Source organism: Barbus barbus (genome assembly GCF_936440315.1).
Source record: "Barbus barbus genome assembly, chromosome: 2".
In the NCBI taxonomy this organism is placed as follows: domain Eukaryota; kingdom Metazoa; phylum Chordata; class Actinopteri; order Cypriniformes; family Cyprinidae; genus Barbus; species Barbus barbus.
This window is the reverse complement of record NC_136730.1, coordinates 44,672,069-44,686,792: the sequence shown is the minus strand read 5'-3', so window position 1 is coordinate 44,686,792 and position 14,724 is coordinate 44,672,069. Positions and strand designations below refer to the sequence as shown.

The 14,724-nt window shown below is 34.1% G+C and overlaps 1 protein-coding gene across 1 annotated transcript in view; it reads right to left on the bottom strand.

The window, feature by feature from the left end:
• Positions 1–14,724, bottom strand: part of LOC306881704 (phospholipid-transporting ATPase ABCA1-like) — a gene marked incomplete at its 5' end in the record, with an annotated part of 140,791 nt that overhangs the window by 12,057 nt on the left and 114,010 nt on the right. The window contains 8 exons of the mRNA XM_079435923.1: positions 1,021–1,124; positions 6,153–6,287; positions 7,010–7,151; positions 8,867–8,973; positions 9,269–9,331; positions 11,684–11,804; positions 11,956–12,085; positions 12,156–12,279. Coding sequence (XP_079292049.1) covers positions 1,021–1,124; positions 6,153–6,287; positions 7,010–7,151; positions 8,867–8,973; positions 9,269–9,331; positions 11,684–11,804; positions 11,956–12,085; positions 12,156–12,279 — 926 coding nt within the window. The remainder of the gene's footprint in view (positions 1–1,020; positions 1,125–6,152; positions 6,288–7,009; positions 7,152–8,866; positions 8,974–9,268; positions 9,332–11,683; positions 11,805–11,955; positions 12,086–12,155; positions 12,280–14,724) is intronic.

The window sequence follows — 14,724 nt, the reverse complement described above, 5'->3', positions numbered from 1 at the left end:
TATATACAATTTATAACAAAGTTTTATTATAAGATTAATCTTTTTTAATTAATATTAGCTCTACATTCGTCAACAATCGTGCTCAAAAACTGCAGAGGAACCAAACTCAGATTTAATGTCCCATCCAAGCAACTAGGTAAGAACAAAACACACATTTTACAATAAAAACAGGAATTTATATTAAATAAGGTCCAATTGTAATAACTATTTATGTTACAATATAACAGTGTATTATATGTATTTATGTTCCAACATTAACTGAATTAAAAAAAATGGCAAAATAATGAATTGCATATCAGTTAGCTGCCAAGGCAACATTCCTTATTTTCATTTTGTTTAAGCTGAAGTACAAAAATAACTAAAAGTTAATAAAATAAAGCTTATATCTAGTTGGTTTTTATTTAAATAAATAAATAAATGACATAAAATCACTAAAACTTTAACTAAAATGAAAATAGAAATTATGAAAATAAAATCACATTAAAAAGAAAGAAATAAATATTTTATTTGTTATTTAATGTTATTTTATAAAACATATATATGTAACTACTATAACTGCATATAAAACAGAAGTGGGTAGCAACCACCCTGGGTACCCTAGCAACCGCATAGCAATACCCTAACAACCACCCTGAGTACCTTAGCAACCGCATAGCAACACCCTAGCAACCACTCTGGGTACCCTAGCAACCGCATAGCAATACCCTAACAACCACCCTGAGTATCTTAGCAACCGCATAGCAACACCCTAGCAACCACTCTGGGTACCCTGGCAAAAGGTTACAGCCAGATTTTTTTGTTTCTGTTAAATGAGCTGGTTTTCAGCTATTGTTGTTAAATCAGTTGGTTTTAGCTGTTGTTTAACTGTTTTTGTTAAACTGATTTTAGCTGTTTCCACTTCAACGAGCTGGTTTTACCTGGTTTCTAGCTTTTAAAATCTTGTGAAGATTCTCAACTTCAGACGTTTTGGTTAGACTTTTTCAAGCCAATTTATAGTTGGTCTACAAACGTGTTGGTTACCTGTGAGAGGTGAGTATAACAGATCTGCCCTCCTTAATGACGCTGAGGATACAGTCCCACAGAAAACGCCGGGCCTTCGGGTCCATACCGGTGGTGGGCTCGTCCTACACACACACACACACACACACACAGTATCTAGTATGTGGATCAGTATGTATAATGTATACAGTTAAGCACAGTCACGTGACCTCATTACACTGCATATGCAAATTAGAGCGTCATCTCATAAATATTGTTTTGCATGTTTAATAGGTCATATTTGCATACTATACACAGTGTACATACTATATACAGCAGGTAAAATAAGTATTGAACACGTCATGTATGCATGGATTGCTTGAGTTGTTATCAAGCCAACAGCATATATTTACTGAGAAAAATGGTGACGTGTTCAATAGTTATTTTACCAGCTGTAATAAGAGCAGCATGTTAGTATGTGATTCTAAACACAATTGTACATTACATAAAGTTATGATCACGTGTGACCTTTGACCTCGTATGACAGATTGACTACATGATGATCTGCACTGATTCGGAGCGGGACGGACACGCTGAGAGCACCTGCCTCGTAATGCTGCCTTTAATTAGCATCCGCAGAGAGCCAATCAGGAGTTATTCTGCGGGTTATGAACGTGGATTATTTCATATGAGTCTCCGTCAGGCGGAATGAGATTTTAATGCCAGCAAACAGAGGCGTGTGTGTGCGCCGAATGCTAAATCTGCCTGGAAATACATTAAAAATGTCCCGCGAGTGACCTCGAGTCCCGTCTTCTTTTCTTCTTTAATCTTTTCTATCATTATTCGGCTCTTCATTTTATCCTTAATCCTCAAGAACGTTCTCTCATCTGTGTGTGTGTTTGCTCTGTGTGTGCGTCAGCTGTACTTTGAGAATAAAACTGTCCCTAGCTACATCTCGTCCCTTCAGAGACTACGCAGAAATGATTAATAATGCAATTCATAAAGTTCAAATCATATTTTCATTCAGGTTTTCTTTCAGGCGTCGAGTGAGAAGAGTTTTAAATCCACAAATAAATGCAAGGAGATTCACGAAAACAAACTAAATGAGACTGACTTTTGCAGAATCACATGCATTTATTATTATTTGTTGAGTTTGAAATGTTCCTGAAATCCACAAACAGGCACAACTAACTTTCCACTCCAGCCAATCAGATCAGAGCTTTGCGATAATATGCATATTACTCTAACTAAGTGGTTCAAGACAATTGTTGTTTTATAGATTATAGTTTTTATAATATTTTGAATTGGCTTTTATTTTTGTATTTGATCTTTTTGTTTTAACTTTAGTTTTTATTATTATAATTTTTTTATTATCTTATATATATATATATATATATATATTAAAATCAGGGTTGTTATAGTTAACTAAAACCATTCTTATTTTCATTTAGTTTAATCCGATGTACTTAAGTAAAAATAAAACTGAAATAATTAATAAAAACTATATAGACAAAATTACCAACCACAATAAATTTACTAAAATTAAAATTAAAAATATTAAAATATTAATAAACGCTATAACAGTGTTTCAGTGATGTTAAAATAATTAATATTTCAGTTTTAGCTTTACTTATTTTAGTGCATCAACATTAACTAAATGAAAATGATAAATGAAAAAAAAACATTTTTTTTTTGTTACTCTGTAATTTATTTTAGGTGTTTTTTATGATTTTATGGTTTAGTTTTAGTTAAATATAATAACTCAAGCTGCATCGGTCGATGTACCTTTTCTACACAAAATTCAACAATATTTTCTATATAAAATGATGAATAAAGAATGTGCATTGGGTGTGTTTTGGCTTTTTTATTTATTTATTAAAGGTGTCATAGAATGGAAAACGGCATAGTTGAATAATAAGAGTTCTGTACATGGAAATGTCTCAATAATGGCTCATGGAAATTTTACAAGATCGGATGGTTGTCAGCGGTGCTCAGGATCTGTAAATCATTCACCATCACCCTCAGTCATCTCTCCTTACTCTGTTTATGTGGTAAGTGAAACATTATGTACTGTAATGTAACAGGCTACCGCTAAAGAAGCTAACCATGTCCCTTTAGTGCAGGGATGGTCAACTTCGGTCCTGGATGTCACTGTCCTGCGGAGTTTAGCTGCAACACTAATCATTTAACTCATAAATATGATCTTTCCGTCAGGACCTGAGCAATAGCTCAGATGCAGTGTTGAACCAATGGCTTTCTATTTCCCGATCAGAGCAGCTCAGAATCGGTCTGAATCTGCAGGTTTGTTTTATTTATATTCTGCTGTTAGCCGTGTTTGCACTGTTAGCGCTCACACCAGCCAAACTGTAAAGCGTCTGAGTCTCCAGAGTCATATAATTATTTCTGTGGGTGTGAAGAAGCATTAATCAGTGCGAACGAACAATCAACACAACCTGCAGCGGATACGTACATACATGACATCACATTTTCACTTCTCAATAATGGCTCAAGCTTTTATTACTGTACTGTGCTGCGTTAAAAACAGATATTGTTTGTTTATTCATTTATTTATTTGTTTTTATGACAGGTTTTACTTATTGGCCTCTGAAGAAAATCAGAAAAAAGACTAAATGAACAAAAATACACTAACTAATTAAATAAATACATCTGAAAATCATACAAAGTCATAACTTAATAACTTAACTTTGGCAACACTTTAGAATAGGCATCATACATTCCTAATTGGCTGCTTATTAATAGTTAGTAAGGTAGTTGTTAAGTTTAGGTGTGCTTAATTAGTATTAATAAATGGCTAATATTGTAGTAATTTGCATGCTAATAAGCAACTAGTTAAGAGACCCTAAAATAAATTATCTTAAATTGTAATTTATTTTAAATATACATGTGAAATTAAATATAGTCTTACAAACTCTTATCTCTTTTACATTTTGTATTATTATATATTTTTTAAAAATATTTGAGTTTGAATTTGAGCAGTGATTTATTGTGTATATATATTTTTGCTCTACAGTGCATCACATTATCGGACTATATAATCAGCACATTAAAGTGAATTAATTATTGCTGTTATGTGCCATGTCTTTAATTTGTGTCTAATAATAGCTGAAGGAGGCAGCAAAGGAGAAGCCATTTATAATCTTCGCTGATGACAGAATATACACTAATGCTTGAGTGGGAGAGATAAAAAGACTAACACTGGGCGTCAAACAGGCCTCTCGTCTAATTATCACTGTGCCATTTATTATGCTTTTATGCCTTCATAGCATTCCAGCTGAAAAAGGGCATACAGCTGTGCTGAAATACACAGTGAACGGCACATTAACAGACACTGACAGGTTTTCATAGCATTCACGCCAATTATTTATGCACTATACGAGTAAAAAAATAAATACGAATTAATTAATCTGAAAACCTCTCTTGTTCATATTTACTTTATACACAGTAAAACATTTTATATACTTGTACACTATTGTTCAAAAGTTTGGGATCAGTATTATTTTATTTTATTTGAAAGAAATTAATCCTTTTATTCATCAAGGCTGCATTTAATTGATTAAAAATATCAGTAAAGACATTAATACTGTTACAGAAGATTTCTCTTTCAAATAAATGCTGTTCTTTTGAATTTGCTATTTATTAAAGTATCCTGAAATTTAAAATGTATCACTGTTTTGTATATTATAATGATTTCTGAAGATCATGTGACACTGAAGACTGGAGTAATGATGCTGAAAATACAGCTTTGATCAGAGAAATAAATTACATTTCAACATATGTTCATATAGAAAACAGTTATTTTAAATTATAATAATTTTTCTCAATATTACAGATTTTCCCCAAATTTTGAATCAAATAAGTGTAGCCCCGGTGAGCAGAAGGGACTTCAGAAACATTATAAAATCTCTCTGATCCCAAACTGTTGAGCAGTAGTGTATCTACTCTGTTTGTGGTCAGAATCTCTGGTTTTGGTGCGTATGTTTCTGAGTCAGATTCAGATTGTGTTTTATTGATTTGTCTCAGAGACTTCGCTCGGTCTGGACTCGTCTGTTTGATTTCTGTCTCTTTGTTGGGATTCTGACTTTCATACAAACCTCACCTCGCTGTCTTCACATCATTATCCCTCCATGTTTTTGAGGTATTCTCCGGTCTGATTTCGGCCAGACATTCGAGCAAATTTCTTAAAATAATAAATAAATATTGGTCAAGTGATTCTAAGCTCTTAATCATTTTATCAGGTACAAATTGTTAGAAAAATTATCATCTAGTACAACATAAACAATTATTATAATTTTTTTATTTTGGGTTGGAAATTGTGAGACGAATATATAATTTAAAAAATCCTTATCCAGTAAATTACACATGACTGCAACATTTTTTTTTTTTAAATATATGTATATTTTATTTTTATTTTTTTAGGTAGAAATTGTGAGGAAAACATTAAGAGTTTATTTGCAAAAACAGATAACTCCATTTTTACAAATTTTCAAAAATCACGTTTTTTTATTATGTTATCATGTTTTTATTTTTGAAACCTAGTCAAAATAACCCAACTGCAGTTTGATTGAGATTAATTGGAATGCACAATGAAAAAACATGAATTTTGAAAATTGTTAAAAACAGAGTTATATGTTTTTGCAAATGAACTCTTCATATATATATATATATATATACACATTTATATGTATGTATATATGTATGTATCTATCACAAACGAATGGCAAAATCATATGACCTTTAAATACAGTTGTGGACAATAGTCTGAGAGGACTAGTATTAGAGTAATGTATCATTAGCACTAAACTCATGTCACACTCTTTTAAAATCGATCGTTTCACTATTTGAGTGTTTCACATGAGTCATCTGTGTGTCCCATTGACACTATGCTACTCACTACTGTACATTTACAACAATGCACAATAAAAAACAGACAGTTTTACACAAGAACATGCCCTGTGTGTGTTCGGCTCACGAGTGTGTGTGTGTGTGTGTGTGTTGTAGCTCATAGCTGATGTTTGGATTTGAATGCGTGTGAATGAACACAGACCGAAGCTGCAGCGCAGACACATTTATCAGCTCAGACGAATCAGTGCTGATTGAGTGAACGGGACGGCTGAAGTGATTTGGAGAGCCAGGTGTGTGTGTGTGTGTCTTACGAGGAAGACAAGAGGAGGGCAGCCAATCAGAGCCATGGCGGTGGAGAGTTTGCGCTTGTTGCCGCCGCTGTAAGTTCCTGCTGATTTCTCCGAGTATTTGACGAGACCAAGTTTCTGAACGCCCCATTCAGCCACCTGACCGAGAGAGAGAGAGAGAGAGAGAGAGAGATAATGTTGTTATGGGTATAAATAACAATGTCTCCACCATATATGATGGCTACCTATGATAGCAGACAAAGCACAGCACTTTGCTAACCGTTTAGCCTTCTTTTTGAAGCCCTCTCACAACCAGTCTGTGTGTGTGTCCTAAACTGCCAAATATGAAAACAAATAATTGACCTCGATAACCTATCTCTGAAATAATATTTAGGAGTGGTTTATATTTAATGACTTTGGTCATAAAAGCTTCCTCCATACTAGAGTCAAAAGTGCATGCCACCTTCCGCGTAAATAATATCCGGTTTAGCAATACAGCTAACTTTATCCACTTTCCTGGAAATGTTCTTGGTGTTCAGACGGTCTCTGCAGATTTTTTCATGAGACTGAAAAGCCATCCATTGGTCCTCAGACAGCGGGCGAACATACTGCTGGAAAATCGCAAGCTCTTGTCCCGGTAGATGGAATCCATGGGAGAAATCATGAGGTAACAGCGGCAGTTGGTAAATTCTCCCAGTGAGTAATGCTTGTTTGTATGCAAGCACATAGTCCACAATAGTAGCCAAAGCATCTTATCTGCACCATTGCATTAACAACGGGTGTGGTTGTTTAGTTTTACCAAACAACGTTTTGGCGTTCACCTGCACCACACACACACACACACACACACACTCCATACATAGATATTAAAGGTGTGTTACCATGGAAACCTCTCTTTGGGGAACCCCGCGGAGTCGCGCGTAGAACTCCAGGTGTTCTCGTCCCGTCAGAAGGTCATCGATCGCATCGAACTGAGGACAGTAGCCCATATTCTGCTGCACCAGCTGCATGTCAGTGCGGATGCTGAAAGATCAACACCAAAACACCTTAGCAACTGCATGACAACCAGCACTTTATCACCAACAAACTATGCTGTTATATTATGCCCCCTTCCAAATCATAAACATTTATTTATTTTTGCATTTTTCTTTTTAATTATAAATTTAGTCTTTTTTTTTTTGTTGCAATTTTGTAATGAGTGTTTTCTTATATGCCTAAATAGGTATTTTTTTTTTTTTTATACCAGTTTTTGTTTTTTTTAGTACATCAAGTTAAACTAAATTAAAAATGAAAATGGGAACTGTTACTTTGGCAACTTATAAAATAAACTGAGTTTGTTTTTTTTTGTAAATTAAATTAAATGATATGGTAACACTTTACAATAAGGTGTCATTTGTTAACATTAGTTAATGTATTAAATAACATGAACTAACAATTAATTATACATTTGTTACCCTATTTATTAATCTGTGTTAATGTTAGTTAATGAAAATACGGTTATTCATTGTTTGTTCATGTTAGTTCACAGTGCATCAACTAATGTTAACAAACACAACTTCTGATTTTAATAATGCACTAGTAAATGCAGAAATTAACATTAAGTTCAATAAATGCTGTAGAAGTATTGTTCATGCTTAGTTCATGTTAACTAATACAGTTAACTAATGTTAATGTAACATCTGATCAGGCTCCTATCCTTCAGAGGGAGCCCTTGCCTGAATCTTGAACCCTGTCCATTTCCTGTTCCTGCCACATCAGTTCCTGTCTTGTCATTTCCTGTTTCCATGTATTTAAGCCATGTGTTTCCAGTACCATTTTGCGAAGTATTGCCAGTTCCACTGCCTTACTAATGTTATTGTTTGGTCACTTTTGGGGGTTTAAAAAAAAGCTGCACTTGTTTTCTTTTCAACTCTTCTCCGGCTTTACTGACGAGATGCGCATGATAAACGAATTTGATTTAATTGCCCAGCCCTACCTGACACAGTACATTCATTCCCTTCCCGCCCCACAACCTGAGCTGGTAAGATTCGCTCTACCTGATCAATTTGATGGTCCTCCTGACAACTATACTATTTAATACTATCCATTAAATAGATATTCAATTCATTGCATTAAACAATTTAAATTATTAACTAATCTAAAGAGTGTAATATTAATCTTTGTTTGCTTTTGTGTGCATGCAATATATTTTTGTGAAATTGTTTTATTCTTGAATTTATGGAAAGAATGTATAATACTGAAATTCTAACTATTAAAACCAATTTTAATTTGTGTGCAACCCTGTTGCTGTTCACAAATAAATAAATAAATAAAAGTGTAACATTGTTTAAAATCAGATTGTGGCAATATATATATATTTACACCATATATTTATATTATATTAATTTAATTCCATTCCAATTCTTACGAATATTGTTCTGTTGACTGCATTTATCTCAACCATTCAACCCTGTTACTCCAGTTTATTGTAAGAATTCTTTGATTTTTCTTTCATTTATAGAAGTATAAGTTCACCTAAATTTTATCGCTCTGATGTATTTTTTAATGATTTGCACATTTTAGGTTAAATTTATATTTAGTTTAGTTTGCAATATTTAGTTTGACCTCCTGAGGTTGACAACAAACACTTGAAGATCAAGTACATTCTTGTCACTGAACAATAGTGGAAAGATCAACATCAAGATGACTAGATTTTTAAGAGCTGTTATTGTCCAGACAGGTGTGATGGGAAGAGGGACCTGTATCCGTTCAGGAAAGCGTCTCCGGCTGTCGGACTGATATCTCCCGTCAGCATTTTAAAAGTCGTAGTTTTACCAGCACCATTGATTCCCAGCAAACCGAAACACTGCAAAACACAAACACACACAATCATTCAGTGACAAAATTATTATTCACAAAGACCTCATGAAAAGAACACAGTTTCTTGATAATGATAAATGATGGCCGGTGGTATCTTAGTTACAGATCATTTCATTAATATTTTCTGTGTTGACCAATTTTATATGCATATATCTGCTGAAAGTCATTCCATGGAGGCAGAAGTTGTTTAAAGACATTTGTGCACTTATTAAAAATGAGACACTTTCTTCTTATTAGTGCTTAAAATAAGTTTTAATTTCATGTGTGTGTGTGTGATTTACCTCTGCAGCAGGAACACCCACACAGATTTTATCCACCGCTGGAGTCTTCTTCACACGGTACATCTGAAGGAGAAAAAAAAAAGACATGTATGCTGATATATGATCCAAACATATAATGAAATGAAATCCAATGATGATTGAGAGATGAAGAAATACACACTCCTCAAAAGATCCTGATGATCAGATTTGAGACGCACTGATTTTTCTATAAAATAATTAATGGAGAATCAAGTAAAGTCAGTCCAGTAAGTGTTCATCTGGAAATCTTAGTAAAGTTATTCAATGTTATTAAACAAAAAAAACACTAAAGATTTGACAGCATGAAACACGAGCTCAAGGTGGACATTTGGAAAATTACACTAAAAGAGCTTTTACTTGATAAAAAACTCAGACAACAGAAGGCATGGGGTAGATTGAGTGCAACAGGTTCCTCAGTAAAGCTTTGATAATAGTGATCATTTATAGGACATTTATGATGTTATGTAGGTTTATAGGGTTAAATATGTGAGAAAATAGGCGTGCGGTCGGAGATGTTTGAGGGTCTCCTGACACCTGTCTGCTCTCAGAGCGGCGCGTGATTCACAGACAGCTGCTCTCAGAGCTCAGAGACGTCTGATTACAGATCACACAAATTAAACTCTCACTCCTAATCACTGAGACGCTACTGTGAACATCTGTACACTCACACAGCTGGACTACAACCGTCTGTCCTGAATATACACAAACATACAACAGCCCTCGTGAAAAACAAGGGCTTTAGCGTGCTTTTAAAAGAGTTCTTTTCACTGAAACTATATACTTTGGGTAACACTTTATAATAACGTTCAGTTAGTCATTTATAAGTGATTAGTTAATGATGAACTACTAATTTACAAAAATTCATAAGTGATTAATAATTGATATGCTAACAATGTGCATGTTTTGTTAATCAATTGAAATCATGAAATAATCAAACAGATCCTTAATGGTTAATAGTTAATAGTTAATATATTATTAATCACTTATAAATCATTGAAATGTCAACATTGTACTATTATCTCTGTTATAAATCATTTACAAAGCTTTCTGCATCCCCTAATCTAAAGTGTAAACTACTCATCACTTGTAAATGTTTTACAAAACTTCTGGTTACAGTTGTTTGTGTGTGCATATATATATATATATATATATATATACGCACACACAACTGGAAACAATAAGGTTTGTAACACATGATTCTGTGCTTACTTGATCTAATATATATTTTTTTTAAATGTTGTAGATTTAAGTAGCAAATAAGAATCGCTAAAATTAATGCATATATTTTGAGACAAAGGTCTTCTTAACGATAATTAAATAACGAAAGAATATGTAAAAGTATGGTATTTGGGGTAATATAATTAGTTGTTTCTACTGTCAATCTATATTCAATTATTATGGGATCTACTTCAATGCCTTTATAATTTAAACTTTTTAAAATGATTTTGTGTATTTTAAAATATCTTTTTTTATATTAACATGCATGAAAAGCAAAATTTTTCTTAAGGTGTGCCTTTAGCCCTGTTGTACCCTATAAATGTGAACTGAATGTAATGTTTTCAGACACTTAAGTGCATGGTTATTGCAATTAAATGAAAATGTATCATAGTTTAAACTGATATAAAATGCTGAACTTTAGAGTGTGTTTGACCCACATAATTAGGACCTAAGTATATCTGTATTTAAATATATTTGCAATTATGAAGTTGTAATGTAGTACATTTAAAATACTTGTAATATCGAATAATACTACTGTAGAATTAAAATTATAATTAAGTACTTTACATGTGCTTTAGTATGTTAGTCAACACATCAAAATAAGTGCACTTCTTTAAAACACGACAAAAGGAATATTATGATTTAAAATGAACTTCAAAGTTAAACTTTTAATTCGACATTACAGAGGTCACTTTTAAAAATCTGCTTAAGTGTGTTCAGAAACAGTCATTAAAGTGTCTCTTTTAGTCACTTTAGTGGCCTTTTATTTCATTAATACTATATATTATCTGCAAATAATTTTTACTTGTAAGATTTGAAGTACACTACAAGTGCACATTTAACACACTTAAGTGCACTTATTTCACAAGGGTGATCACAAATGTCACCAGAATTTTGTAATTGCAAAAAAACTGGCGTTTCTTGGTTTATTAAAGAAAAACAGCATTGTTCTCAATAACCCTGCTGCGAAATAAATTAATTAATAATAATTTAAAAAAATGCTGGTTTGCTGGATTTAAATGTTTTAAACCAGTCTAGCTTATTTATCTGATTGGCCAGATGGAATCCAATGCTGATCAGCTCACAACTGCCCATGCGTCCTCAAAAACGCACGCTTTATGGCATTTTTCACAGTAGGACATCATAAATTTGACTTGAAGTGACAGGAACAGGAAGTACCTTAGTGAGGTCACAGATTTGGAGCAGGTCATTCTGAGCTCCGCCCTTCTGCACACGTTCACGCTCTCGAGCCACGTCTTCATCCTCTTCACCTGAAGATGTCGGTAGTGACTTTATCGACCTGCGTGTGGAGATGTGTGTACGACACCACAGAGCAGACGGCAAGATCAGTAAAGATGCACAACAACTATAGCCTGAGGCCTGAGGATGAGTAAATAAACTGCAAATTCTCATTTTGGGTTAACTATCCCTTTTAGGTGTGTGTTCCTTACATGGGTTTGCAGAAGAACTTGTACTGGATGAGCAGGGTCAGGCCGAACATGACGCCCCCCTGAATGGCCATGGCAAACAGATTCTTGCCCACCATGTTCCAGCTGAGAGGATTTTCGAAGCGGTCTTCACCTGAAGAGACAGACACACATCAGCTTTCCTCTCAAATCTCAGGATCTTTCCCCGAGTGTGGACGTCTTACCCAGGTTTTGGTAGAGAGTGGCCATCGCCTGGTTTGTGGCCATGTCCATCAGGCCTCTTCCCAAACAGAAATGAGGGAACACCAGCAGAGCCTGTTTGACTATGTCATTGATACGGGTTATATTCTGGAGAGAAACACAGACGGACAGAGAAAGGCAATGTTAGATTGGAAACACTGGGTTCTTCAGAATGAAATGTTGCTTCACTGATTGTGTCATGGATTCTTTTATTAGAGGTTTTTGAGGCTTTAGAGGTACATTTTAGACTTTTTTTAAGACCAAGTAAAGAAATTAAGGAATAAATTGAAGGTAACACAATACATCAATATGTTCTCTTAATGTAAATGTCTTTTATTAGCAAAACTACACATCCCTCAATGACAGATATTTGCTCGTTTTAAACAAACTCACTTGCTTTTGCTCAATTCCTCAGAAACGAGATCTTCATTTTGCATCTCAAGTAAAAGTTTCTTCATTTAAGGATGTTTAGATATTTGTGTTGGAAAACATGACACAATATTGGAGGAAAAAAAAAATGTTTAGCAGTGCATACAACATTTAATGACTTTAATGTCCATGACTATGAATTTAAGACTTTCTGCTCAGATTTAAAGGGATCCCTGGGTATTAAGACGTGTATGGCTTAATATAAAGTAAATGATGTCTCTTACTGAAATATGTAGTAGAAAACCCATGAAAATGTATTTTAAAAAATCACATAATTTTATACATATTTTGGACTATGGGGGCGCCATTATTCTGATGACGTTAAATGGTTGCACTCGGTAAGCTACTAGCGCTACCTGTTGCTATTTTTACCACAACCCATCTCGAAACAGACAACTCGAAAAATAAAATACTGATATGATGTCCACAGCTACTGAAAGAGCTTACAGGTGGCGATGGATATAAGTATAGGTTTAAACCAAATGCTGTACCATCGATTTTTCCACACAAGGAGTCTAAACGCCCCGGACATTGAGGGAAATCAGCGCTGAGAAACTCCTCTAGCGGCCGCGAGTCATGATTAGCGTCGGCATGTTTACATCCTAACAGATGGCATCTAGCGTTTCTTGTCTCAGCGGTTTGTAAGCTCTTTCAGTAGCTGTGGTCTACTAAAAGACTCAAAGGCATCAGGGCTAAAGTGGAGAGAAAAAAGAAGCGGGTCTTTAGGAAGTTTTATTCATCCACAGGCATCTTCCCATTCTTTTCTCCTCTTCTTATCACTAGGAAAGCAGTGAAGTCTTACATTGCTTCTCTTGTTGCAGCTTCGTCTGAAAATTACAACTAAAAGCCTCACAATGTGGCATCATATCAGTATTTTATTTTCTGAGTTGTGTTGCGGTAAAAAGCGCCAGTAGCTCTCTGAGTGCAACCATTTGACATCATCGACGCAGAATGTACTGTGCACATAAAACAATGGCGCCCCCCCCAAAGTCCAAAAACGATGTCGAGTTTTTTAAATAACATACATTTTCATGGGTTTCTACTACATATTTAAATAAGAGACATCATTTACGTTATATTAAGCTATACATGTCTTCGTACCCGGGGATCCCTTTAAGGCATTTTAAGACCTTAATTTGTTAAAGAGCGAATTAAGACTTAAAGACCTGTTTAAGACCCACAGAAACCTTGTTTTATATCCTCTCATCGTTTGAGCTTGACAGTAACTATTGACTTTAAACTCCACAGCGTTGCTTTAGTATAATACATACTCTTATAGTACCATTATATTTTGAAATAGCTTTGATTTTAACTTTTATTTTATTTTATTTTTTTATATATATATAGATTCTAAATCTATTTAGTTTGACTTTATTTTTAAATTATATTAATTGTAATACTTCAGCTTAAACTTATTTTATTTCAGTTAGTTGCCAAGGCAACATTTCTAATGTTTAAGTTTTTCAAGTTTGTTTTTTATCTTTTTATATATATATATATATATATATATATATATATATATATATATATATTTTTTTTTTTTTTTTTCAGCTTTATTTCAATTAATGGAAAAGAGCAACATGAACATTCTGCTAAAATTCTCCTTTTGTGATCCACAGAAAATATGAAAGCATATGGTTTTGAAATGATGTGAAAACCCTCTGTTTTCAGCGTGGAACTGTATCCTCACTCTCCATACAATCTCAGTCTGAAATGTAAAGTCGATAAAACACTGTTTTGACGGCAATCTATTCGTCTCCAGCAGTATGCGATTCTTCAAACACACTGAATAAATCATGGTACGGTTTTGTTGCCAACTACTGAACAAACCTCATGCTCATACATCACCAGAGACAGAGAATCTCACAGGATTCACACTGACCCATATCCTCTGTGAGACACATCCACCATCATACACACAGACATACTTACAGTTCAGCTTTAGAAACACATCTGAAGAGCTTCATTCAGTCGAGCTCAGTGTTTAGCGGCTGAACAAGAAATCTCCTTCATGAACAAACTGCAGCCTCTAGTCACTGGATTCAATAGTTCATGGCATAACATATTTGAAATAATATACAAGTGTGAGCAACTAAGAGGACTAAACATTAAACATTATTGTTG